This window comes from Equus asinus, chromosome 22 (assembly GCF_041296235.1).
Source record: "Equus asinus isolate D_3611 breed Donkey chromosome 22, EquAss-T2T_v2, whole genome shotgun sequence".
NCBI classification, from domain to species: domain Eukaryota; kingdom Metazoa; phylum Chordata; class Mammalia; order Perissodactyla; family Equidae; genus Equus; species Equus asinus.
In genome coordinates, this window is record NC_091811.1 from 14,744,844 (window position 1) to 14,772,323 (window position 27,480).

Here is a 27,480-nt window from a genome sequence, read left to right on the forward strand (position 1 = left end):
CTGAGGGTGAACCAACAGTGCACTTGTCATTACGGAACGGCAGCTGTGCAGAACGCAGACACTGCCTCCGAGCCAGCCTGTTCTCCCATTCCTGCTGGCTGCAGGCAGTGGGGGCAGAGGACCAGTGGACCAAGGCCCCTTTCTCTGGGGTCAGGGCGAGCAGAGCGGTGCAGTCAGCAGGGGCAGCTATTGCAGATGGAGGGAGGGATACTTTCACAGAGGAGAAATGTCTCACTGACAGACACGAAGTCTCTAAAAATAGTCATGCTGAGAGCCTAATGGCCCTTGGCACAACTGCGGATGTCAAGGGAGGAGGTGTCTTGGAGTCTGCTCACGTGGTTGAGAGGGAGGGAGGTGCCACCGACGTGGAGGACCTGAAGCCATGGCAGGGAGAGAAAAATGCTGTGGGCAGTTTGGGGCCAGCGCTGCAGCAGTGAGGCCTGCAGGTGTGGCCGCAGGGCACGGGGCTCTTTCCCAGCTCTTGACGACGTAGAGAAAACAGGTAGGGGAGGTGACCAGAAACCTCTGGGCAGAGCGCCCTATGGACAGCAGGGAGCTGGAAATGGGGAACGTCCTTACTTTCGAGGAGAGAGTGAAAGGCCTAAAACAGCTACTTTTAGCTGGAAAGGGAGGAGGGGAAATGGGAGAGGCAGGATGGGCCTGTTCCACCTCACCTCTAAGAAAGTGGATGCTGCCATGGAAGGCCACACCTTCCACGCTGCCCACAAAGGCTGGTCAGGAAACAGGGCAGGGAGCTCGACTTGGCCATGCTGAATGGGAAGATTCCGTTCCAGGGGTGGGGAACTGCCCTGGGATGGGCCCAAGGACAGCAGGACCCACTGTTTTCTCCTATTGGCTTTTCCACCTGTGCCGGGGTCCTGGCAGCACACTGATTCCAGAAAGGGCTGGTCTAGACTCGACATTCTCCACCTGGGTTTCACCTCCTTAAGCAAGGTCAGGCCCAAGACAAACATTTCAAATGGGCAGGGTGAAGAGTGAGCCCGGCAACCAGGCAGCGGTGCAGCCATCCATCAGGAAGGGCCAGACCTCTCTCGATGAAACTGGGGAGACAGGGAAAGACAGTGAGACACTAGCTCTCAGGGGCGGAGGGCCCTCAGGGGACGAGAACGGCGGGACTGACCTTCCGCATAGCAGCAATGGCGGGGCCAAAGGTGGTTTTGATCTCCACACGGTCTCGGATCCAGGCTGGCAGCTTTGCCAGGATAGGTGGGCGGGCATACCGCTGGTCCAGGAGCACTATGCTGGCAAAGTCCTTCTGGTGCCTGATGGCCCTGCCTGGATTGGAAGAGAGGCTGGGGCTCTGAGTTCAACCTGCCTCCCCCACAGTACATTTCTACTGTGTCCCCTCCTCTTCCTCAGACTGGAGAGACGGCAGGTAACATACCTCGTTCCTGTCACCTCATTCTCCAATCATCCATCCCCAGCTATCTGCCTTGATAGCAGGAACAGTCCCAGGCTTACCTATAGACTGGTTGACAGCCTTCATACACAGATTCTCCACCAAAGCCTTCCCTGGGGGCACCTGACCTGGGGTTCTGGGCTGGGAAGAACAAAGGAAATGACCTATCAGAATATTTTCTCGCCTCCTGCCTAGTCTTCCCTCTGAGAAAATGACACAGCCAGGCTTTGGAGAAAGACCAATAGGCTTCATGGGCACAATGCCAGCAGCTGACATAATGGATGATGTCATGAAGAAGCACAGGAGGGTATGGAGGTGCATCCCATCCCTCTGGAGCAAACAGGAAACATCGGCACACATCAAGGGGCAGTGGGGAAGTCATAGCTGACCAGCCTTGGTGTCGCAGCCCTAGGGGCGACAGAACTCTTCCTCCCCATCCTCTCCAATACTGGAGGTACTCACAAGAGTCTGATCCAGGTAGGCCATCTTCTCCTGTAGTTCTGGAGACTTGATGTTGGGGTAGGGCATGCCCACCATAACCACACACCTAGGGTGGGGGCACACATGAGCCGATGGCCTGTGGGCGGTCAGGCCCTCAGCGGGTTCTCAAGAGCCAGGGGAAGGATCCGGACTTTACCCATGTCATCAACTGCTATGTCTACTGCTCCTTCAGCCCCCTCAAGCTGTGCTGGGTGGCTCTACCTCCCCCTGCCTACCCTAAACCTATGACCTGGAGAGGGCTTTTTCAGCTAAGAGATCCAGTCCACACCAATGAATTGAGTCCTGATAAAGTTACAGTCTGCCCAATTTTGCACCTGGTCTCAAAGAGCCAAGTCCAGAGTTGCCCAAACACTTCCCCATGCAGCTGGCTGGCCTGGGCAGTCAGCCTGGGTGCAGACCCAGTGGCACTGGGCTGCAGGTAGGGGCCCAGCTGCCTGGAGTGAGGAGTGGTCAGGTGTCAGAGCCCCCGGAGATGAGAGGCCCACTACTTACCGGCCAAGGTTGTCAGAGAAGTTGATGCCTTCACTCATCTTTCCTCCGACCACAGAGAGAAGCAGGGCCCCTGTCATGGTGCCTCCCACCTGGCCACAGCACTGTGGGACATACCAGCTTGAGTTGTAGAGCCGAAGCCAGGATACCGCCAGCCCCACATGTTCTCTGGACCCTAGGCCTCAGTGACACCTCATACCTGAATGCACTTGGAATACTCCAGCAGCACCTGCTCCACCTGGTTTGCTCTCTTGGGTTCTTGAAATATCTGAAGGTAAACAGATAATGTCTCCCAGAAAAGGATCCCAGAATGCCTGGGTCTCAGGTCCAGCCTGGGACTGGAGAACCCTACGGGTCAGGGGCTATGGGGAGTGCTCTGGGCAGTGATCAGGGATTGGCAGTGGCGGGGTAAGGAGCTAGCAGAAGCCCCGGAGGTGAGGCCTAACCGTCTGGTTTGAAGTGCAGAGGAAGTCCTAGGAGGAACTCAGTGCCACTGTCCTCACAAGTGAGAGGATCAGCTGAGGGGTCACTCACCTTTTTCCTGACAGCCAGGCGGGCCAGCAGGCCACTCTTGTCCCAGTGGGCATGGACCTGGCGTTGGTACTCATAGGAGGGGAAGAAACAGACCACCCCTCCAGGGACCACGTTGCACAGGTTACAGAGAATGCGACCTGTTTCAGTCATCTAAGGAAGGAAGACAAGGAGTCCTCCATGGAGCCACTCCTGAAGCCACACCGAAGAAAGGCTTCCTAACCTTGGGACTCAGAAAGCAAGTACAGAGACCGCCAGGTGAGAGCAGTCAGGGAGGAGACTATGGCCGGGTGGCTCCTCCAAGTGGGAACCAGAGCCTGGAATGTGCCGCTCTCCCTACCCAACACACCCAACCACCGCTCCCGTTAACTGGCAGCACCAGGACACACGTCACGGCGCGGGCACACCAGAGCTAAGACCTGCTTTGGTATGCCAGAGTCTGCCCTTCTCCAACTCCCAATGTCCAGGTGGGCAACTGGGGATTAAGCACCATCTGTGACAAACTGGGCACTGAAAACCCCAGGTATGCCACTAGCAATGTGCCCCCAACACCTGCATCCCTGCCCAAGGCAGGAGCCACTATAACCAAATGGCAAGAGAACCAAAGGAAATGAGCAGCTTTCTCAACAGTCTCATCTCAAAGGGATGACGGGAGGTTTTGAGAAAACTTATTTAGCAGCCTAAGGGGTAAGGGGTGGGGGAAGCTCAGATCTTCCTTGATAATTTCCCAGCACTAATGTCCCCAAGGCCTGAACACTCTGGATTGGCCAGAGTGCCCCTCACCCCAGAGACCTCTCTCCTGCCCTAGCAAAGGCTGTGGTAAGGCAAACTGGCTGGTACTGACCATCTGAGGCAGCTCTCTCTGCTGGTAGGTGAATTCCAGCTGCTGGTTGGAAGGCCCGCTGCAGACGACAAGGGGGAGGATATTGTCTGGAGGGATCACGTGACCTGGTGAGATGCAGAGAGGGCTGAAAACTGGAGGTGCAGACTGTTCTGCAAGGCAGAGTCCAGAAAGAGCATTCCTCAACCTTTGTCTTCCAGACGAGGACCAGCAATGCCTAACACTCACCCACTCATCCCGTTCCCACAATAAAACTGGGCGATGCGCAGACCTCTCCCAGGTAGACAGAGGGGACACAGAGCATGAGAGCATGGGGACAGTGCACTCATGAAAAAGCCTGCAAAGGATGAAGCGATCCTTGTGGTCTCCTCAGCCTCCTGGGCCTGATAACAGGTATGCTTAAACCATGACAACAAGGAGCCATAATGTGACTACGTGGCCCATTCCACCCTGGTCATGAATCCTCACCACAGGAAAACTCCACCACTCGCTCAGCGTCCACCCCAGCACATGCCAGCAGCTGCTCCCGAAAGTCGGACACCTGCAGACCACAACATCAAGGCTCCGTGATCTTCCTGAGGCCCAGGACAGGGACCTCAGGCCTGAGCAGGGAGGGAGGAGGAAACCATCTGGAGAAGACAGAAGTCTGGGTTTTGAGGCAGCGAGCACGTAAAAACAGAAAAAAGAGGTGAAAAGGAAAGCAAAAAGAGAAAAAACAATTTAATGATACCCAGGGTTGGCAGTCTCATTTAAACTACTTGGAATAGCACAGTAACTTTGGCAAATTTGGCACAGTAGTTCTCAATCCTGGCTATGCAACAAAACCACCAATAGGAATATTTTTTAAAAGACACATGGCTAGGCCCCAGCCCAAACTATTGAATAAGAATCTCTAGGGGGAAGACATATGTAATTGTATTTTTAAAGAGCTCCACGTTTTTCACCTATCAAATTGGCAAAAATCCCAAAGTCTGACCACTCGGGAGAAACAGGTTCCCACGCATTGCTGGGGGACACAGGATGGTACAACTCCAGCTGGAATTTGACAATGTTTAACAAATTAGGTATGTTTTCACTTTTTAACCAGGCAATCCCATATCTAGGCATCTCCCCTGAAGACACAGTTCCACACGCCAAATAACATGCATGAGGACAGTTCTCGTGAAGTCACTTGTGACAGCAAGGCTGCCTTTCATGAGGGGACTGGTTGAGGGAGCTATGCTGCCTCCGCCCAATGGAGGATGCAGCCAGCAAAAGGATGCACACTGTCCCTGTGTACTGATGGGGCGCCACCACCAGAACATACTGATATATAAAACTGACTGTGGTACCTTTATGTAAGTCAAAAGAAAAATAAAAAAGATAAGTTCATATATTTATTTTTGCAAAAGAATAAAACAAAACACTGGAAGCACAGACCAGTAGCTAATAAAAATGATTACCTATGAGGATAGGGAACAGGTTGGAGAGGGATGGAAGTGAGAACTGCTGAATATATCGTTTTATACAGTTGCGACTTTTGAACCATATAGATGTTTACATTTTTAAAAAATATAATTAAGACGAAAATAAAGACAAACTCTAAAATTCACAGCTGAAACAAAGAAAGCCTAGCCATCTGTCAAATCCACAACATTAGCTCACAGAGAAAAGCTTGACTTCAAGTGACTTCATATGCTGAGTGACCATTCATCCTCAGTGGGACAGCCTTTAAGGGCAAAAGATACATGCAAAGAAATGAAACTTCAATCAGTAGTTTTACTGTTAGAAGTAACACATATTGGTATTATAATTTTTAAACTATTTTAAGTATACTGTGGGATAGAGAAAATAAGCAATTATGTTAACATAATAAGAAACCAAATGTCCAGCTTAAGAGAAAAGAGATACAATATAAGGTCAAATAAATTTACTGATTGGTTTTGATTCAGAAATATCAATATGGACTCAGGATCTTTGAAAACGTATTTCCTAGGTCTGTCTACTGCAACAGCCTCTAAATAATGATAACCGAGGAGCACCATCAACACCCCAGCACCCAGATGTTGGTTTCTAAATCCTAATCCCCATTCAAAGAAACCAGGGCACCTCAGAGAAATGAACGAGTCCAGACCTGGGGCAAGGGAAGTTTCAGGCGAACCTGGGAAACTCTGTTGTTCCAGAACGCAAGAAAGCATTCCAAGACTAATGGGCCATGGCAAAAGGAAGTTTGAGACAATGTGAGTGTCAAAGGCAACAATGACTATAATTGATTTTAATACACAAATGAAGAGAAATCTATGAGTCTATACACAAGAAAGAAAAATGGAAAAATAATAAAGCTACAGGGGCAACTCTAACAGGCAGCTGAGGTTGGGAACCACTGCCTGCGTGAGGACGTTGAAGAGCTTTTTGTCCAGTAAGTCCTGTTCTAGGATGCATCCCAAAGAAATAACCACCGTGCTGAGATGTAGCTGTAGCTACCACTCTATTGTTTAAAACAAAAAAACTGGAAATCGCCTAAATATCTAACCGAAGAAGAGTGGTTATTTAAAATACAATATATTCATGTAATGCAACCAAGTACAGCCAGAGTATGGCGGAATAGATGCGTATTTGCTGATGAGGAAAAATGTTTACATCGTGTTGTTGCTGAGTGAGAAAAGCAAATTATAACAGCAGCATGTAGACACAGTACCACATTTTTGTTTTTAAAATACAGCATGTGGGCCTGGCCCTGTAGCTGAGGGATTAAGTTTGTGCACTCCACTTCAGTGGTCCAGGGTTTCGCGGGTTCGGATCCTGGGCGCGGACATGGCACAGCTCATCAGGCCACACTGAGGTGGCGTCCCACATGCCACAACTAGAAGGACCTTCAGCTAGAATATATAACTATGTACTGGGGGGCTTTGGGGAGAAGAAGAAGGGGGAAAAAAGAAGACTGGCAACAGATGTTAGCTCAGGTGCCAATCTTTAAAAATAAATAAATAAATAAAATTTAAAAATATGGCATGTATATTTGTAAAAATTATGCATACAAAGACTATTATAATATACACCAAAATCAATCTTTTGTTGGCAGAATTCTGATCTTTTGTTTTTCCCGTTTTTGCCTGTCTCTGCTTTCTACAATGAAAATATAATACTTTTCTAAACACAATATATTAAAACTTAAATTTATAAAAGAGAGAGAAGGTTGTATCTATGGTGGGTACAGGAAGGAAAGGGCACTGAGGCACCGAAATGAGGGTCTGAAATTCCAGAATGGCTTTCTAAGGGAGCAGTGTGCTCCTGTGGCTACAGAAATGCCAGAGCAGCAGCAGTGACCTCTGACCGCCCCGACCCGGGCCAAAGGGCCTGGGCAGTGAGACAGTAGAGCAATGCCACCTAGTGGCTGCTGCTTGGCCCACTCAAGCCGACCTCTTTCTGGCTTGGGGACCCAAGGAATGGGGAAGAAGCCTGACGCTGCATCCCCCGTCCCTGTCCCATCCCAGTACCTGGGGAGCAAGAGGCTGGGTCTGGCACCTTACCGGCTGCATGGTGCCTCCTGCAATGACCACGGCCCGGCATTCCTTCACCACCTGGGCAAACGGCACAGCTGGATTCAGGAGCAAGAATTTGAGGCTGCTCTGACTGAGGCTGCCTGAAAAAAAGACAGAGAAGAGATGGTTACATGAGAAGGGGGCAGATGCTGGCCCAACAAAGACTTCTATCAGTCTGAGGCAAAGGGGATCTCCAGCTGGGACCATCAGAAGGCATAAGAGATATCACTTTCTCTTTAAATCAGATCCCAGGACAATGTCCTCTAGGACCACCCTGAGGTAGACAGCACTATTATCTTCCTTTTCACACAAGGAGTCTGAGGTTCAGAGAGATAAAACTGGTCCAAGTCATGTAGCTTGCAGGTGATAGAACCAAGACTCAAACCAAACCCCACTTAGCCTCAACCACCAGCTACATGGCTTCTCTTGTAACCTTGCCCAAGACGACCCGCATCCGTCCTTGCCACCTCCGGCTCCCGCCCAGGTCACAGAAGGCCAGTTATCACCACCCTGCTTCTTCATCCTAACCCAGAGAGGTGCCAGGATAGAAGTAAAGAACCTTTCCCACTCTGGCTCCCCGGCTCCAGGCCGGCTCCTTCCTGGGTTACCTTGGCGGCTCAGGATGACCCTGCCGTCCTGGTTGGCAGTGGTGAGAGCTGCAAGGAAGCCTTCGATGTGCATCAGTGGGGAAGAAGGCCGCAGTACCCTGGCCTCCCCCTCCTCTACAGGGGCTGCAGGAGCTGCACAGAACAGAAGGACGAAGAGGGTCTGAGACCACGGACGAGGGGGAGGGCCTCCCCGCAGTTGCACTAAAGCCATTCTGCAGGGAGATGAGTCCATGTGTGAGGAAGGAATGTTCTCGCCCAGGGCCTGCAGCCCAGTCTCTCACCCTCCTGACTCACTCTTTGTCACTTCAGGCTGCAGGCTCTGCAGGAACTGTTGGAACCCAGCCAGTCTGGGTTGCTCCCTGGAGGGTGCGAGGACTGCTCCATACTTTTCTGTGAAGCCAAAGAGCTGGGACAGAGATGAGAGAGCAATGGAGAGGAATGAGGGCAGCAGCAGCGAGAGGGAGGGTACGATGGACTAGAGGCTTCTAGTCTAAAGCCGGACCCCAGACAGCCCACAGCTTACCCCCACCACCAGGCATCCTGGCACTCCCTCCCCACCCCAGCAAAGCTGCTCAACTATAAGGAGAATGGAAACAAAGGTGACTCTGGAATTTCCAAAGGGCAGGAGAGAGAAAGGCACTGTGAGGGCAGCAAGCAGGGCTGCTGGATTCCTCCCAGGCTCCGAAAGGGGAGTAGGTACCTTTCTGCTGACCATGCTCTTCTCACAGTAGCGCTGCACCTGCAAAACCAAACCCGGCTGCGGGCACTCGTAAACATTAATCAAGCTGGAAAAAAAGACAACCCCCTTCCAAAACCCCAAGAAGCGTGATTCACCGCCACATCCTGAGGAGCCCAAAGCCTCCTTGTGGACAACCATGTCAACCTCCTTCCTGAGGTCACTCTTCTCCCACTGTCCCCACGCACAACACGGTGCTTCTCCTACGAGATGGACTCTGCCAAGCCACATGGACACGGCCTCCTCATAACCATGTGTGCATGGCTCTGACCCTCTCTAAAGGTGACGGTTACGTCCCCTCTGCTTTCCTTCAATGTGACAGCACCTAAACTGGACCTTGAAGGATTAAGAATTCGTTTAAAAAAGTCCTATGAGCAAAGCACAATGGAGGTAAAGCTCGGGGCTCGTTCGGGGTCATCTGGAGTAGTTTAGTTAGTGTGCACAACCTGCAGAGCTTCATATGCAAGACAATGAGTTTGGAGACTTTAAAGATTTCTGAAAAGAGTGATATCCTTCAATTAAGACTCGCTAGAGTGTAGTTCATAAAAGACATTAGAAGCGAAAAAGAATGAAATCAGGACACCAGAAAGGAGGCAAGAGGAAAAAGTAGTGAAGCCTGCAGTGAAGTAGGAGCTGTGGGAACTAACGGGGGGTGAATTCAAGAGCTCTGTCAGGCTGTGGGCCTGGCCACTGCATGCATGCAGGATACAGAGGGGGAGAGGAATCAGACAACTCAGACTGCGAGCACATCTCATACGGAATGGCAGTGACGGGATCAAGAGGAGTGAATTGGGGCAAGCTGGTTTGAAGAAAAAAGGCAGGGCAGGATGGAAAGAAAGCAGGTCTCCAGTCCCCACAGCTGGGTGCACACGCTGGCCCCCTCGTGTGTGGCCTGTGTGCATCGTCTTCCTGAGGTGACCTCGCCGAGCCGCGGGCTCCTTCGCTTTAGAATGGTGACGGGACATCCTACCTTAGTCACAGAACCTGCCGCACTGCCTTGAACACAATGAGCGCTCAGTATCATTAGTAAACTAGATTCACTAGGGTTGAGTCAAGCCACAGTGGCTGTCCCCCATCTGGGAAAGCACCGAATACATAGGCCTGGAGCAAGCAAAGAGCTAAGGCTGCAGTCATGAGAAGGGCCCACCTCAGCCTCACAGCAGGGTCATGCTCACAAAACCAACTTCCTGCTCTGTCCACAAGCCCAGGGGGAAGACTGTGCCGGCAGAGATGGAGTCTTGAGGAGGACCTGGGGGGTCTCTATCTGTACTTGTTGGGTACAAAGAAAGGGACCTTCTCTCCCCAATTCCTACGACCCTTCAACCTAGACGGACTACTTTTTTCTTGCTGACACGTTGCTGTGTTTAAAGGTGAAATAACTACATACATCCATGCTGTGGATCCCGGGACCTCTAGACTGTCTGAGGACAGGAGGAATTACTTTTTATTCCTTCCCTAGTCTTGACATAGCATCTGTCCGCAGGTGGTGATCAGAAGGGAACGTGATGGCTAACAGAGAAAGGTGAAAACCTCTACCTTGAACAGGTTGATGTTGTCGATCTGGCTCAGAAAGAGAAAGTCATTGATGGTCTTCAGCTCTGTCCCTAAGGGTACACAAACGAAAGGCTGGAGTCCTTGCTATGAAGACCATGGCATGCAGGTCCCCAAGGGAAGCTCAGAACCGGCTCAAGCCAGCTCTGGGCTTCTGAAGGCAGCCCTCTCACCTGTCCGCGAGAGGCGCTGGCTGTGGGGATTTTGCTTAATGTTCCCTAAAAAAGAGAATTCAAACAGGTCAGGATGGTGGTCCCCTAGAGAACCACCACCTTCTCACACTCCACACTGTACTCATCAAATAAGAGCATTCACCTTTGAATAGATCTTTGCCAAAGAACCCAGTGGGAGGACAGGAAATTCAGGGAGCCCCAAAATCTAACCCACAGGTTTGCATGTGGAGCCTACAGCCTTGTGATTTCATTCTTCTCATACATCCTCTAAGGAGGCAGGGCAGTGACCACCCCACTTTATGCAGGTGCAGGCAGGACATGCCCAGGTTGTATGGTGACCAGTGGCAAGGCAGAGATGGAAGTGAAGAGGACCAATGTGAGACAAAATTCCTCCAGAAAAATTCCCTGCTGGCCTCCTGGAACTTCAGCTTCTATGAAAGCTTTAAAGGGACTGCTGTACGGTAAAGGAAAGGGTATGTGGCACAGGATAATGCAAAGTATGGGGTCCGGAGCTGGAAGAGTCTAGTCCCTCTTGTGGCTCATGAACCACAGGCAGGTCAGGTCTCTGCTCCAAGCTTTAGCTGACTGGTCTATCAATGAGTGCTGCCATCCTCAGAGGAGCACACCAGAGGACTGCGCTGCTAGATAAAATGTCACACATTCCTACTACTATTACTACCACCACCTGTGCAGTAGCATCTGGCAAAATAAAAAGGATTCAGAACAGTGGTAAATAAACTAGGATTCTAAAAAAAAGATCTAAGGTCAGACAATTCAACTAAGCCCTAAGAAGAATTTTCTAGATCAATGGCCAAGACAATTCCTGAGACACAGGAAACCCAGGTGCCCCGAGGGGTAGGCTCAGCAGGCCGGGGCTCCAGGCAGGACGGTGCTCACCACCCAGCACGGTCACAAACTTCTCCAGCAGATACAGGATCTGCTTGATGTACATCAGGTTCTTGGCCTTCAAACGCCTCCTGAGGAAAAACCAACAGATGGCAAGTGGTGGGATGCCAACAGCAACTTCCCTTCCGAGTGCCCCAAGCTGAGGCCTTTCTGTCTGATGTCTCTCAAACTGGGTCACGAGACCCACAGAAAAGGCTGGCTATTGCCCCAGGCCTTCACAGCCGGCTGTCCTGTCCCAAGCATCCTCAGCCCACGGCAGGTACATGCCACGATGAACCAGAAGGTGGAGAGCGCATTGGTCAGCCCTGCACCGAGCCTGGTCAGAGGCGGCAACCCAAGTGTGTCCGCTCGGAGGCTGACTCAGGGCACCAAGGCAGAGTGGGATTTCCCCTTCCCTCTCAGGAGGCAGGCTCTCACCCGTATCGTTCCATATATTGGAGCAACTGGGAATGGGCCTGGCAGAGCTGGGGAGAGAACAGAGAATGGGTGTGAAGGTAGACCAGGCTCTGGGCAAGCAGCCTAGGGCTATGCCAGAGACATCTTATATTATGCCTAGAAAATGCCAACCCAGGACACACAGGAGGCAATCAAGGTGAAAAGTGGGGCTGGGTACAGACAAAAGGTATGTGTTCAAAGCCCCTTAGGCTGGTGGGAGCTGAGACAGGGGAAAGTAAGTTCTGCTACAGTGTCCTCTGTGGGTCAGGGGAAAAAGCAAGATGAATCTCTCTGCTCGTTTTTACTGGGCTAGGAAAAGATGTGTTCTCTATGAAGAGTGATGGTTCAAAGTAACCATCACATCCTGGCCTAAGGTCAACCCAGGTGTTGGTCAGTTGAAGTGATCGGATATCATGTGAGCTGCAGGGTCAGAAATCAATGTCAAATTCCAGCTCCACACTTAGTAGCTGTGTGCCCTTAGGCATTCTGCTTAGATCTCTCTGAATCTCTGAGTTCTCAATGTAAAACAGAAACAGCAGCCCAATGTAGAGTCAGCATGAAGATTAGAGATGCCTCGTGTGGTGGATGGCACATAATAGGTAATAAAATAGTGCTTTCAGAAATCTTGAGCATCCCTCAAGACAATATTAATAACAACATCCAACCACATGAGGACCCCTGCTTCTCTCATCCCATCATCCTGGGTTATGGAGAACTAACTGGTAGCATCCTGGGCTGGAGGGACTCAAGAAGACACAGGCTAGTGAAGAGCAAAGAAACATGCCACCTTGCCTAAGCTGGGTCCCCATAGTTCTAAGATCTGCTGGAAAGCCAGCGTCAGCCTCTGACGAGGCCACTGCCTTGACTCGGTGCATCCTCTACCCAGCCCCACCTCTGGGGGAATTCTGGGTCTCTCTGCCCCATGACAGGCCCTGGCCCAGATAGGAAGAGGCCGACCCACCTGCGAGCCGCTGACCTCCGCACTGTGGATGCCTGTGATGGTGTCGATCAGGTTGTGTGCCTCGTCGATGACCACCACCTGTCCCTGCAGCTGGATCCCTGCGGCCTGCCGGGTGGCCGCGTGCAACAGCATCTGGTAGGGCAGCACCACCAGCTGGCAAGAGGAGATGGCAGCCGCCTGAGCAGGGCCAGGACTCCCTCCCGCAGCAGGCTTGCCCAGCCTACTCTAAGTTTCTGGTGTGAACAGTTTCACTTCCTGCCCAGAACACGTGTAGGGACCTTCAAGAGAGAAGCTGTAACACAGCAATGTGCTTTTAGCAAGAGACCCTTCCCTCAGTTTACTGTGGAACATCAAATATATGAAACAGACAAAAGAGGAGCCAATCTGACTTCTGACTGAACCAAGGGTGGGAGTGGGGATGAGAGTGGAAGCCCTGCTGCTGAGCCTCACCCATGCCCCCAAGGTAGCCCCTGAGCCACCCAAGCTTCCTCAAAACACTGTGAAAACCACTGGCATACCAGAAAGCAGCCCTGGAACTGCCACTTCCCAGCTGTATGACTCTGAGAAAGTCACTTAACCACTCTGAGCCTTGGTTTCCTCATCTGCAAAATGGGCTTGATAAACTCTATCTCAAATGAGGGTTAAGGAGTGGAGGTCAGGGTAACAAAAATAAAAGCACTGTAAATTTTTTAGGTGCTACATTGTTAAGACAATTTTCCAGTTAAAATACTGATGAAGTGAAAATCCAGAAAAGTGGAACCTTCAGGCCCAGGTTTTCATACTGGCTCCGTCACTCACTTGCTGTGAGAAAACAGATAAATCATGTCCCCTTTCAGGGCCCCAGGGTCCCCGCATGTAAAATACGGAGAATCCCCGCCTTAGCTATTTCAGCGGGATCCCCTAAGAGCAAAAATGAGGTGAAAGTGCCTCACAGAGTCAAGATCATAAGAATTCCAGGATATCTCCTATATCTGCACACAAGTGTCGGCAGCACTGATCTGGCACTGTGGCAAGCAGACCGGGGAAGGGCGTGAGATGGCGGCGAGACTGGGAGGGCTCCGGAGTTCCCCTGGGAGCACCCCCACAGGGTTCAAGGTAACAGACTGACGAGCATTTAATGCCGTGTAAATGTTATTACTAACATAGTTCCCTGCACCTTTTAAAATCTACTTAAATCTTTTCTTGATTATACAGAATTCTCCACGAATGATATTCTACTTCCAAAAGTCACTCAAATTAAGGAAGTAGCGAGCAAACAGTGAAATCATACCCACCAAATAACAATGATACCATTTTTGACCTGTCAAATTAGCAGTTTTTCTTTCTGTTTCAAGATAGCACTCAATATGGGAAGTCTAGAGAAGATGGTATTCTCGTACGCCGCAGGTAGGTGCGGCTGGACAGTCACTCTGAGAGGCCATTTGGAAACAGAGCCACGTCCTGTAGCTCCCTTACTGCATTCCTCAGTTTCTGCCCTGGCATCCCCTCCCGTGGTTTCACTAGGAATGCACGTTCCTTCCTGGCTCTAATCTGCTGTCCCTCAATAATGCCAACTGTCCCTGCAGCCCAGGGCCAGGGACCTGGAGCTTCCTCCCACCCTCTGTACTAGGAGAGTGGTTACGTGTCATCTGCACGACGTGTGTCGGTCAGTCCAACCACAGCTGATGGCATCCTCCTGAATTGAAAGAGGAGCGACGAATTCCCTGTGGCCCAGTCTGCAGTCAGAGCCAAGAGCTACTGCCCAACCCTCCAGGTCTTCACCTGGGCTGCTGGAATGGCGAACCGGCTCCCGTAATAGGGACAGGCGTGAGCCTCCTTCCCCAGGGTCACCAACTGCTCAATGTCCTTCACCTCCACCAGCACCTCGTCCCGGAGGAGCTGCAGCTGCTCGTAGTTGTAGAAGGGGCAAGTGGCCCGTGGCTCCTGCCTTCTCTTCTTGGGCTTCTCTTCCTCAGCTTCGCTCTTCCTCTCTGAGGGGGCACAAGCGGGGCGGGGCGGGGAGGCAGCAAAGGCAGAGAGAATGGTAACTGTCTATGGGGCCAGGAGCAGGTGTGTAATGTCAAGACTCCATGGGCCGGGGGCTGCAAAACCTTTCCAAGTACTGCTTATTAGGGTCTCATCACAACATGCTGGTATTTCACTTTGTGTCCTCTAGAAAAAGCCTAAAAAATCATCTCAAAGCCAGGGTTTTGGACAAGACAGTGACCCAGGAAACAAGACACCTTTGCCCAGGAGGGCGTCTTTCGGCAGGAACCAGGGGTCTGCTCTGCCTTCATTTCCACTGAAGACATGTCTTTAGTTCCTGTGTCCCTGCCACCCACTCTTTCCCAGCACTGCCCGAGGCTACGCAACGGTCCCCAAGGCTCTCCACAGCTCAGGGTGGGTGCTACCGTGCTTGTTTCTCTGCATCTCCACGCAACGGTCGTTGATGAGCTGCACAGAGCCCAGGTGTCTCACGTCTTCGTTTACACAAAGGTTCTACAAGACAGAGGAGGTAAAAAGGCAAAGAAACAGTGCTGGCTAAATGCCATACAGTGAGCCCCCAGGCCTGCCCAGCTCAGCCCTCCTCTTTGTTCCCTTCCAAGGACCGGCAAGGCCAGGGAAGGGGCTGACCTCCCATCATGTCCCTGTGCCTGCAGGAGGAAGGCAGAGGCCGAGGGAAGGGAGCAGCACACACCTGGGCTGACACACCCCGTTTACCTGCCGAGAGCCGAGGGAGACGAGCCGGGTGTCCTTACCAAAGGGGCTCTTCTGCACCTCGTGCACAAACTGGGCCAGCTGGGAGTGCGTCCGACTACAGTAATAAATCTGCTCAGAGGACAAGAGGGATCTCAGGAGACTGTAGCATCTCCAAATACTCTCTGCAAGGCAAGAAACGCCAGGGCCTAGGGGCTCAGAACAGGGAGAGTGGCCACAAATACTCAAACCTAAAGCAAGGTGGCTCCATCCCATAGCAGATCTCAGCCAATGCAGGGCCAAGGGAGTCCCTGCCCCACCCTCAGCACCAGACGTGCAGGAGAACACCCACAAGATGGGGCTCCTCCCCAGAGGCACCCTCAGCCTCTAACCCCCCTGCAGGGAGGGCTCGATCATCTCAGGAAAGGCGCTTCCCCTCAGCGGTGACTCTTGAGATGGAAAAGATTCTCAACACTCTAAGGAGCGTGCGGGGGCAGGGGGGTTCCACACACGTCTCCCAAAGACATGGAAGACGGGCGGGTAGTGGGGCGGGAGGCGTCTAGCTGAACTCTCTGTCTCTCTGTACCCCTCTACAGTTTACAAGAGGAGGGGAAAAGAAACAAATGGAGGGGGGAATCTTAATTTCAACAGAGAGAACAAAAGTCTTACATAAATGAAACCAAATGTTTTTAAATGTGAGAGGTGCCAGAACCACAGGTACCTCACAGCACTCCAAAAAGTGAAAACACAGGCAAAGGAAGACAGGGACATGCCATCAGAGGTCCAGAGGGCAGAGTGCTCCTGCTCTGGCCTGCCCCTCACCTTCCACGCCCCAGTGGAGGAGAAACCATCAGTCCTTGGCCCAGAATGGCTGCTCCTCGATGCCCTGGGGCGCATAAGCCCAGGCATCGCCCCCCAGAGAGGTCTCCCGGGGGCCCAGCCCAACCCGCCAAGTGAGCACCTGACAGCAAGGTCTGGGTCTGCAGAGCCACAGAGTCAGTGAGTTGGAGGCTCTTCATCGACGAGAGGATGAGAAGCAGCCAGAGGGACTCTTGCATTCTCCCAGGGATGGAGCCCTGGACTCGGGACAAATCACAAGAGAATCCCAGGACACAGCGTCTTACCTTAGTTACATGTTCTTCCTCCAGGTCATCCTCATCCTTATCTACTCTGAAGAAGCAAAAAAAAAAAGACAGAAGAAACAGTCCTCTCAGCAAACGCAGCAACTGAAAACACGTTTACTGAGCATCTACCACACACCAGCAACTAGCCCTCCTTTTCCTCAGAGGCCAACAGAAGTGAGGTCTGAGCTCTGAGCCAGAAGGAAACAGACAAGCATCCCAGCAACGAGGTTCCAGCACAGCAGCAGGTGCTCGCTTGCCCGCTCGGTCAGTCGCCCATGCTAACACCAACCCCGCCCACTGCCCGCAGCAGAGAGAGGAGAAAGGCGCACCACATCCCCAAAGCCCAGGCTCTGTTCCACTGTCTGTCTCCGAAGGCTGCTCTCCCCTCACTGTCCACCCTCCAGCAAAGTGGACTTCTCTCAGTTCCCAGAGAGCTTGGCTCTTTACCACCTCAGAGCCTCGGACACACGCTTCTCCTTGCCGGAATGCCCCCTCCCCTCATCTCCCTTGACCTAGCCAACTCCTAGTCAACCTTGAGATCTCCACATGAGCATCACCCTCTCTGGGCATCCTTCCTCGCCCTCCCTTGGTAGGCTCAGCTGCCCTGTGACACACGGCCACAGCCCCGGCACCTGTTCTTTGTAATACCCATCTCATTCCAAATCACTTATTCTTGGTCTGTCTCCCCCTGCAGACTGTCAAGTCCACAGGCAGGACCGGGTGTGTCTTGTTTCTGTGGAGCACCAGGGCTCCCACCTGGAGTGGACTGAGTGAATAAAAGATGCTGGCGCTCAGGACCAAACAAACCTCTTCTCAGTGCCTCAGTCTGCCCTTTCTAGAAACGAATTCAGAGCCCATCAGCACGGGGGGGCTGGGAGGAAGGCCAACTCTGCATTACACGGCTGAATGTTTATCAACCTTACTAGCCTTGGCTCCTTAGAAAACACAAAATTCTTTTACAGATACACTCTACCTACAGGGCCAAAATATGGATCGTTTTTGTTCAGCTAGCAATTCAATTTTTTTTTTTAAAAAACAGAAATGCAATTAATCACCTTAGGCTATGAGAAGAGGAATTATTTATAGGGGTGGCTTCCTGGCCAATAAGGAATTGCTCGGTCAGCTGTGTCTGAGAGGCCTGGGTTTAGATCACGTGCCACATGGCAAACAAACTGAGCGGGATCTAGGTGAGGAGCTAGATGTGAGAAGAAATGAAAAGCAGAAATTTCGTATTCCTAATTGGTTGTGCCCTCAGAGGGGCTTGTGTCTCTCTTGAAATGCCAGGGCATCGGACGCTGTAGAGGCTCCTCTGCAGGATTAATGGCTCCTCCCAGACCCAAAGGAGCACTCTGTTTCTCTAATATTCACCAACTCCACTCACGCTCTTTATCTTGTCCCCAAGGGACTCTAGAACAGAAGCGGAAGAGCAGGCAAGCACTCTTGGAGGCAGGTGGGAAAGCCCTGTCTTCACAGGGCAGAATGCATGGAGCAGTCCGGACATCTCAGCCCTGGGCGCAGTCAAAAGTTTTAGTTTTGCCAGGTCCTGAAATCTGTGCTTAAGGGCAGGCACTGAACACCAACAAAGAAAAGCCCAGGGACAGATGGTTTCACTGGTGAATTCTACTAATATTTAAAGAAATACGCCAATCTTTCTCAAATTCTTCCAGAAAACTGAAGAGAAGGGAACACTCCCAAACACATTTCACAAGGCTAGCATTACTCTGATATCAGAGCCAGATAAGAACACTATAAGAAAAGGAAACTACAGGCCAATGTCCCTGATGAATATAGACACAAAAATCCTCAAAGAAATACTAGCAAACTGAATTCAACATCACATTAAAAGGATCATACACCACGATCAGGTGGATTTATCCCTGGGATGCAAGGATGGTTCAACGTATGCAAATCAACAAATGTGAGATACCACATTAACAGAATGAAACAAAAACCATATGACCATCTCAACAGACACAGAAAAAGCATTTGATAAAATTCACATCCTCTCATGATAAAAACTCTCCACATATTGGGTATTGAAGAAATGTACCTCAACACGATAAAGGCCACATACGACAAGCCCACAGCTAACATCATACTCAATGGTGAAATGCTGAGGGAATTTCCTCTAAGATCAGGAACAAGACAAGGATGCCTACTCTCACCACTCCACTCAACATAGTACGAGAAGTCCTAGCCAGAGCAATCAGGAAAGAAAAAGAAATAGAAAACATCTGAATCAGAAAGAAAGAAGTAAAATTGTGTGTTCATGACATGATTTCACATATAGAAAACCCTAAAGATTTCACCAAAAAACTGTTAGAACTAATAAGCAAACTCAGTAAAGTTGCAGGATACAAAATCAACGTATAAAAATCAGTTGCATTTCTATATAGTAACAATGGACTATCTGAAAAAGAAATAAAGAAAACAATCCCATTTATTTTAGCATCAAGAACAATAAAATACTTAGGGGTAAATTTAACCAAGGAGATGAAAGATCTGTACGCTGAAAACTATAAGATACTGATGAAAGAAACTGAAGAAAGAAGATACAAATAAATGGAAAGATATCCTATGTTCTTAGATTGAAAGAATTAATATTGCCAAAAGAGTCCATACTACCCAAAGCCATCTATATTCAATAAAATCTCTATCAAGATTCCAATGGTATTTTTTATAGAAGTAGAAGAAACAATCCTAAAAATGAAATTAAACCACCAAAGATTGAATAGCCAAAGAAATCTTGAGAAAGAAGAACAAAGCTGGATCTCAAAGCTATACTAATCAAAACAGTATGGTTCTAGCATAAAAACAGACACATAGACCAATGGAACAGAATTGAGAGCCCAGAAATAAACCCATGCATATATGATCAACTAATGTTTCAAGGCAGCCAAGAATACTCAATGGGGAAAAGACAGTCTCTTCAATAAATGGTGCTGGGAAAATGGGATAGTCACATGCAAAAGAATGAAAGTGGATACCTATACCATTCACAAAAGTTAACTACAAATGGGTTAAAGACTTAAATCTAAGACCTGAAACCATAAAACTCCCAGAATAAAACATAAGGAAAAAGCTCTTTGACACTGATCTTCGCAGTGCTTTTTTTGGATATGACACTAAAAATACAAGCAACAAAAGCAAAAATAAACAAGTGGGACTAAATCAAACTAAAAAGCTTCTACACAGCAAAGAAACCAACAAAATGAAAAGGCAACCTACGGAATGGGAGAAAATATTTGCAAACAACAGATATGATATGGGGTTAATATAAAACATATAAAGAACTCCTACAACTCAACAGCAAAATATCAAATAATCCAATTAAAAAAATGGACAAAGGACTCAAATGGACATTTTTCCAAAGAAGACACAAATGGCCAACAGGTTCATGGAAAGATGCTCAACATCACTAACCATCCAGGGAAACGCAAATCAAAAGCACAATGAGAAATCACCTCACACCTGTTAGGATGGTTATTATCAAAAAGACAAGAGGGGCCAGCCCAGTGGTGCAGTGGTTAAGTTCACACCCTCCGCTTAGGCGGCCCAGGGTTCATGGGTTCGGATCCCAGGTGTGGACCTAGACACCACTCCTTAAGCCATGTTGTGGCAGCATTACACATACAAAATAGAGGAAGATTGGCACAGATGTTAGCTTAGTGCTAATCTTACTCAAGCAAAAAAAGAGGAAGATTGGCAATAGACGTTAGCTCAGGGCCAATCTTCGTCACACACACACACAAAAAGATAAGAGCTAATAAATGCTGGCAAGGATGTGGAGAAAAGGGAACCCTGGTGCACTCTTGGTGGGAACAAACTGGTGCAGCCACTATGGAAACTAGTATGGAGGTTCCTCAAAAAATTAAAAGTAGAACTACCATATGATCCAGCAATCCCATTTCTGGGTATTTATGCGAAGGAAACGAAATCACTCTCTCAAAGAGACAGGTGAGTCCCCATGTTCATTGCAGCATTATTCACAATAGCCAAGACATGGAAACAACCTAAGTGTCCAATGACAGATGAACAGATAAACAAAATGTGGTATCTACGTGTGTGTATATGCAGATATATATATATACACACACATACACAAACAGTGGAATATCATTCAGTCATAAAAAAGAAGGAAATCCTGACATTTGCGACAATATAGATGAACCTTGAGGGCATTACGCTAAGTGAAATAAGTCAGAGAAAGACAAACGCTGTATGATCTCATGTGTGGAATCTAAAAACCCAAACTTGTAGAAACAGAGTAGATTGGTGGAGGCTGAGGTGGCGAGGGGGAATGAGTGGAAGTGGTCAAAGGGTAAAAACTTGCAGCTATAGGATGAATAAGTTCTGGGGGTCTAATGTACAATGTGCAGTACGACCACTATAATTACCAGCAGTCTACTGTGTACTTGAAAGTTGCTAAGAGTAGATCTCAAAAGTTCTCACCAGACACACACACACGCATGCGTGCACACGTGCACACAAATGGTAACTAAGGTGATGGATGTATTAACTAACTTTATAGTGGTGATCATTCTGCAACGTATACATATATCAAATCATCACGTTGTACACCTTAAACTTATGCAATGTTGTATGTCAATTATATCTCAATAAAGCTGGGACGCTGGGTGTGAAGTTAGAGGTGGCAGCCAAGTTCGAAGGTGCTTGGCAGACAGACTGAAGGAGTGTGGATTCATCCTTCAGGAGACAGCTGACGGAGGGTTTCAGGCCTTGGAGTTACACTCCAGACACACAGGGTGTCAACGAGAACATGGGACACATGGGACCTGGAGTCATCTTTTGAGGAGCCAGAAAGACTTATTCCAAACTGGCGGCCTGAGAGGGATGATCTGTAGGAGCACTCATGCCTTTGGGGAAGAACCACTGAACTTCAAGGCTGTAATGAGCTTTTAATGCCCAAATCAGATCACATCACTCCCCTGCATGAAACTTCCCACAGCCTCCCTGAGACCAGCAGCCAAACCCCTGGGTGGCCCATGAGGTCCAAAGAAACTGACAGCTGCCTCATCTTCGGCCTCTTCTTTCTCTCTCTTCCTCATCCACTCTGCTTGGCACCTAGGCCTTCTTTCTGTCCTTCAAACACACCAAACCCGCTTCTGTTTCCAGACCACCACACTCGCAGGCCTCTGACTAGAACTCTCTTCTCCCAGGTCTTTCATGATGGCTCCTTCTCATCCTTCAGGTCTTGGCTCAAATGTCACCTCCTCGGAGGGTCCCTCCTGACTTCTCTACCTGGAGGTGCAGCCCCTACTCTACCCACTTTATCCTGTTTTATTTCCCTCATAGGTAAATGTGCTAATTCCAATAAGGCTATCTGTCTTCACGCTTACTGTCTGCTCCCTCCACTAAATGCAAGCTCTCTGAGGGCAGGGCTCATGTCTGTCTTATTCAGCTCGATACCCACAGCCTCTGGCAATGTGCCACACCTGGAGCAGACACCCAAGGGCATTTGTGAAACTACAGCGTGAATGAAAAAGGAGGCCCTCATGATGGGCAGTGTGGTCCAGGGATCCTAGCTGTTCTCTCCCGGGTTTTCTAGCCCACCCAGGAGGTTATGGCCCATAAATTAAAAACCTAGACATCTGGGCCAACAGAAGCCTTAAGATGAAAAGAAAAACTTGGCTAAGGATACCTTGATGGTTTATGTCATAAACTTTACACCATTTGGTTTAGTGGCTGAGAGCATGAGATCTAGAGGCAAACCAGTTGGGTTCAAGTCTCAGCTCCCCTTCCTGGCCTCATGGCCTCGGCCAAGGCAGAGCATCTTTCTGGGCCGCGGTTTCCTTGAGCGTACAGTGGAGACACAAATATCATTGATGAGGATAACAGAGTTGATACTTGTGAAGTGCCCCGCATAGAGAGGAGGCTGGCTTTCACCGTCATCATCATTTATGCACCTTAAGGAGGAGCCTGGCTGAGAGAAAGGGGCAGGTGGCCAGCATTCCATCCCTTCAGATGCCTCAGAGTGACAAAGAAGCCTGCCCCTCTCTGGGCACAAGGGAAGGAGCTGCCTCCCTGGGAGCCCCCATGCAGACCTGGGCAGGGCAGTGGGTGAGGAAGTGCTGTCTTACCCACTAGCTGTTCCTTTCTCCTCATCACTCTCGTACTCTGCGAGGACCAGCTCCTCCTCCCCAGTTAGCTGCTCTAGCTGCTCCGCCCCTGGTCCCCCTGCCAGCATCTCTCGGCTGAGGCGGAGGAGGCGCTCAGTTTCTTCTTCTTCTTGTCTCTGTATACAGCATTGCAGATGGGGAAGCATTGCAGATGGGAAAAGCAAAGATATCTCAGTACTGGTGCCCCCACCTCCTTGCTGGAGGCAGCCTCAGAGTGGTGGAGAATTTAGCCAGTGGGGGTCAGGGAGAGGACACTGAGGTCTGGGCCACTCCCCAAAGAAGAGACACTACGAGGACCAAGCCACATGACACTGCCTGGACAACATCCCGGCCACTCCAGGAGAGGACACTCACCACGCGCTTGGCTGCATGCTTGAGCTGTGCATTGTGGCGGATCTGCCGCAGGCGTTCTTCTCGCTTTCTCCTCCTAACCCGCTCCTCCTAAAGAGGAAGTGGCCATAAAGGAAACTCCTGTAGGAAGCCCCAAACCGGGCCTTTCTTCAAGAGTCTGGGGCGCTCAGCCCAGGGCCTCTTCACACAGGGCAGTTCTCCATCTCCAGGCCCACACTCAGGGTGCTAAAGCATCTCATCACCAGGCCCTGAAGCTCGACAGGTCCTAGCCTCGCCACTCACTGCAGGAAGTCTGTGTTCTCCCTCCCAAAGCCACACACCCTCAATCAAATTCATTCCTTAACTGAGCTTCCAGCTGCTGAACCATGTTGCCAATAGCAACAGTGAGGTTCCTTTCCCAGATGGGTAATGAATGGGAACCTTGACCAACCCCTTGTCTAGAGAAGGCCTGTTGACATCAGCTTAAAAAAGACAGTAAGGGGTGCTGGCCTGGTGGCTTAGTGGTTAAGTTCATGCGCTCCCCTTTGGCAGCCCGGGATTCTCAGGTTTGGATCCTGGGCACAGACCCACACACAGCTCGTCAAGCCACACTGTGGTGGCATCCCACAGACAAAGTAGAGGACCACTGGCGCAGATGTTAGATCGGTGCGGGGGAGAGGGAGGGAGGGAGGGAGGGAAGAAAGGAAGGAAGGAAAGAGGGAGGGAGGGAGGTAGGGAGGAAGGGAGGAAGAAAGAAAGAAAAAGCAAGTGTGCACCACTGATTCAAGAAAGCCAACAGAAGAGCAAAGGCAGAGCACATATGACACGTCAATCTCAGCATCAACCCCAAATCATAATCATTCCCCCCGGATCCTACCTGGAGGCGGTCCACCAAGTCCCTTTCTTCCTTCTTCTGCACGAACTGAGCAACCCAGTCAGGTTCCCCAGCAGGCCTCAGGATATCTGGGGTCTCTTGGCAGGAGGATGAGAGAGACGAGGGCTGGTCCTTCCCGACATTTAAGAGAAGAGTTCCCGTTTCAAGGAGACGAGCCTCCTGTTGACGTTTCTTCTCTTCAAAGTCACGGAGCCAGGAAAGGGCCCCACAAATAAGACTTAGGGATTTTCCCTATAGGAAGGAAAACGTTTTCAGAAATACAGAACAGAAAACAAAGCTTCCCAAACAAGCTTTCCCATTTTAATAAAGCCTACAAGGAAGGTCTGACTTTCTATAGGAAAGTGTGCTTGAAGACCAGCCTGGGAAAGAAAGGGAGGAATTAGCGAGAGAGTAGCCAGGAAAAATAGGAAAAAGGGAGAAGATAATGAAGCTATGTATTTAATTACACAGCACACCGTTCCTAAAAGTATTTACAGTGGCTCATCAGGTTACATATAAGTACTACAAGTTAACATAATTAGAAGAAGGTGAGAAATTAAATAATAGCCCCAAAAAAGAATTAAGGCCAAGTGACGCATACATAAAATCCTGTCTACCTGCTGAGAGAAAGCCACATTTGGCTCTACACTTCAATGCAGCCAGTGTGCAGAAAGAACACCATCAGTCCTGTGACTCCCAGCGTTCAAAATCTTGTAAAGCAAACCCATCACCCTGGAGAACACAATTCTTGACTTAAAGACTAGAATTTTCCCTGTGGGTCCTTGTTATGGGTTGAACTGTCCCCCACAAAAATTCAAAGTCCTAAACCCCAGTGTCTCAGAAGGTGACACTGAGAGAATGAATTTCTGTTGTGGGACTCTGTTATGGCAGCCCAAGCAGATTAACACAGTCCTTCTAGAGAAGCTCCCACAGTGAGGTTCACAGGGCAGTTGCTGCTGGTGTCCAAAGGGCGATTCAGCTCCGGTGAGTCTCTGGAGGGGACAACACCTCTGGTCCAGGCAGTGAGCTCTCCGAGCCTGCTTAACCTAGGGGGGATCGCAGAGCATCCAACAACAAATAAAGAGCTCTATTGGGGTGGGACTTAGAAGACATCAGAGTGTGAAGGGTAACTGAGGCACACAACAAGGAGAAGAGGCCAACCATGAAGGGCTGAGCAGAGGAAGAGGATGCACGGGATGGGCAGAGGGCTGAGACGGAAAAAGAGAGGAGGGAGGAGACGCGCCTTCAGGTAAACGAGGTAGAAAGAACACGTGCTCGTCTGTCCTCTTCCAAAAACGCTAAAATTACACTAAAGGAATAAAGAGGCTTACAGCCATAAAGAAAGCGGAAGAAGTGATAGTAACGGAAAGCAGAGAAATGGAACAGACTTAGCAGAGTAAAGGACACTGAGCCTAGCGGCCCTCGGAGATCTCCCAGTTCCCCCACAGAAACACCCCAAAACCTGCAGGGCTGCGGCATGGTGCTGCAAACCAAGGGATTAACTGAAATTCTTTTAAAGAATGATTAGATCCCCAGGTTGCATCCCACTCCTCAAAGAAGACAGAAAGTTTATTCTCTGGGGGAGGTGAGCCAGGAGAGCCCCAGAGAGAACAGGTCAAGTGAAGAGGGGAGAGAGGGCCGGGCTGAGAGCAGGGCATTAAGTGAAAGACTACAGCTGAGGCCACCTCCCCAGGACACCCTCAGGAACACTGGCTGTCAGGCTTGGATCCATGAGGCAAGAGTTTAATGGAGCCCTCTCTGGAAACACTGAATGGTTCCAGGAAAATCCTACTGACACTGACAACTGGAGGCCCCAAGAGAGGCCCAGCCCCTCAGTCCCCAAGCCAGGCTGCACCACAGGCCTTTCACTCATTCTTGTAGTGGCTTTTTCTTGAACCCCAACAGAAGACAGCCAGACATCCAAGGAAAAGCTTCCAACAAAACACACAACCCTGGGAAAAAGCTTCAAAATACTACTATAATTGATAGTCTCAGACAGTTATTTCCATGAAACAAAAACAGGATGCTATTTTTAAAAGTCAGAGAAAAAAAAAAAAGAAGGAAATCTCGCTTTTTGCGACAACATGGATGGATCGTGAGGGCATTACGCTAAGTGAACTAAGTCAGACGAAGAAAGACAAATACCATATGATCTCAATTATACGTGGAATCTAAAAAAAAGCGAGCTCACAGATACAGAGAACAGATTGATAGTTGCCGAGTTGAGGGGAGGGCAAATTGGGTGAGGTGGTCAAAAGGTACAAACTTCTAGTTATAAAATAAATAAGTCCTGGTGGTGTAATGTACAGCCTGGTGACTACAGTTAATAACACTGTATTGCATATTTGAAAGTTACTAAGAGAGTAAATCTGAAAAGTTCTCATACAACGAAAAAAAATTTGTAACTATACAGTGATGGATATTAACTAGACTTACTGGTGTGATCATTTCACAATGTATACAAATATTGAATCATTCTGTTGTACATCTGAAACTTATATAATGTTATATGTAAATTATACCTCAATAAAAAATCATTAAAGAAATTAAAATCTTGAAAGAAATCAGAGAATAAGAACAAGTTCTTAAATATTAAAGATATGATAGCAGAAATAAACTGAATAGAAAGACTGGGCAATAAAGTTAAAAGAAATCTCAAGAAAGTAGAATTTAAAATAAAAAACAAACCAGGGTGCCCAAAGAGATGGGCAATTAGAAGAAAACATAATTACAGGATTAACCAGGGAGTCCAAAACCCAATGAATGGGAGCACAGGAAGATTACTATCAAATACAAGAAAATGTCTCAGAACTGAAAGGTGGCAGCCCAGATGGAAAGGCCGGCACAAGGAATTAACCACACGCACACCAGGCCCATCGACACGAGACTTCAGAACACAAGGAGCAAAGACAAGGTTCTGGGCTCTCTGGAGGGTGGGGTGGGGTCAGCTCACGAAGGACTAACTGCAAACTGCCGCTGGACTTCTCAATAGCATCAATGAAACTAGAGGGGCAATCGTGAAGGAAGATTGTTTTGAAGCTAGAATTATATACCCAACCAAACCATCAATATCAATCAAGTGAAAAGGTAGAATCAATATCTTTTCAGACCAGTAAAGTCTCAAATACTTACCTCCTACACAACTCTTCTCAGGAACATTCTCTACCAAAACAAGGAAGTGAACCAAGAAGATACGGAATCCAGGAAACAGAGAATCCAACACAGAAAAAATGAGGAAAGAATACACATAACAACATGGATGAATCCTAAAAATATTAGGCTGGCTGAGCAAAAGAAGCCAGACACAAAAGAGTACCAGGAAATTCTAGACAGATAAAATGAATCTACAGGAACAGAAAGTGGATCAATGACTGCCAGGGACTGGAGTGAGGTGGGGTGGCAGTGGGGGAACAGCAGCAAGGACCCACTGCCAAGAGGCACAAGGAACTGTTTGGGGCAATGGAAATGTTTTGCATCTTGATTGTGGTGGTGGTCATGAGTGTTTCCTTACGTCAAAACATTGAACTTGTAGACTTAAAGGGGTACATTTTATTATACATCAATTATACTTAATAAAGCTATTTTTTTAAAGGAGAGAAGGGAAATCCACGACAATAGCTGTGAAGTAGGTCTAAGGAGCGACTCATTCAGATTAGAGCAAAA

The 27,480-nt window shown here is 49.1% G+C and overlaps 1 protein-coding gene across 3 annotated transcripts in view; it reads right to left on the bottom strand.

The window, feature by feature from the left end:
- Window position 1: 1 nt before the first annotated feature.
- The window catches only part of DDX11 (DEAD/H-box helicase 11), a 33,590-nt gene continuing 6,111 nt past the window's right edge, over window positions 2-27,480 (bottom strand). For 2 of the 3 annotated variants that reach the window (XM_070494015.1, XM_014841789.3), the window contains exons 3-27: window positions 23,821-24,069; window positions 22,968-23,054; window positions 22,575-22,729; window positions 16,474-16,519; window positions 15,374-15,481; window positions 15,064-15,151; window positions 14,435-14,643; window positions 12,674-12,826; window positions 11,695-11,741; window positions 11,269-11,348; window positions 10,372-10,416; window positions 10,184-10,251; window positions 8,612-8,650; window positions 8,206-8,317; window positions 7,912-8,043; window positions 7,292-7,404; window positions 4,251-4,323; window positions 3,786-3,889; window positions 2,945-3,094; window positions 2,610-2,678; window positions 2,414-2,514; window positions 1,883-1,967; window positions 1,483-1,561; window positions 1,142-1,296; window positions 2-1,061 (exon numbers count right to left, since the gene is read on the bottom strand). In XM_070494015.1, coding sequence (XP_070350116.1) covers window positions 1,032-1,061; window positions 1,142-1,296; window positions 1,483-1,561; window positions 1,883-1,967; window positions 2,414-2,514; window positions 2,610-2,678; window positions 2,945-3,094; window positions 3,786-3,889; window positions 4,251-4,323; window positions 7,292-7,404; window positions 7,912-8,043; window positions 8,206-8,317; window positions 8,612-8,650; window positions 10,184-10,251; window positions 10,372-10,416; window positions 11,269-11,348; window positions 11,695-11,741; window positions 12,674-12,826; window positions 14,435-14,643; window positions 15,064-15,151; window positions 15,374-15,481; window positions 16,474-16,519; window positions 22,575-22,729; window positions 22,968-23,054; window positions 23,821-24,069 — 2,577 coding nt within the window. In that variant the 3' untranslated portion in view covers window positions 2-1,031. Of the gene's footprint in view, window positions 1,062-1,141; window positions 1,297-1,482; window positions 1,562-1,882; window positions 1,968-2,413; window positions 2,515-2,609; window positions 2,679-2,944; window positions 3,095-3,785; window positions 3,890-4,250; window positions 4,324-7,291; window positions 7,405-7,911; window positions 8,044-8,205; window positions 8,318-8,611; window positions 8,669-10,183; window positions 10,252-10,371; window positions 10,417-11,268; window positions 11,349-11,694; window positions 11,742-12,673; window positions 12,827-14,434; window positions 14,644-15,063; window positions 15,152-15,373; window positions 15,482-16,473; window positions 16,520-22,574; window positions 22,730-22,967; window positions 23,055-23,820; window positions 24,070-27,480 lie in introns of all 3 variants that reach the window. The other variant, XM_044755797.2, reaches the window with a different exon arrangement.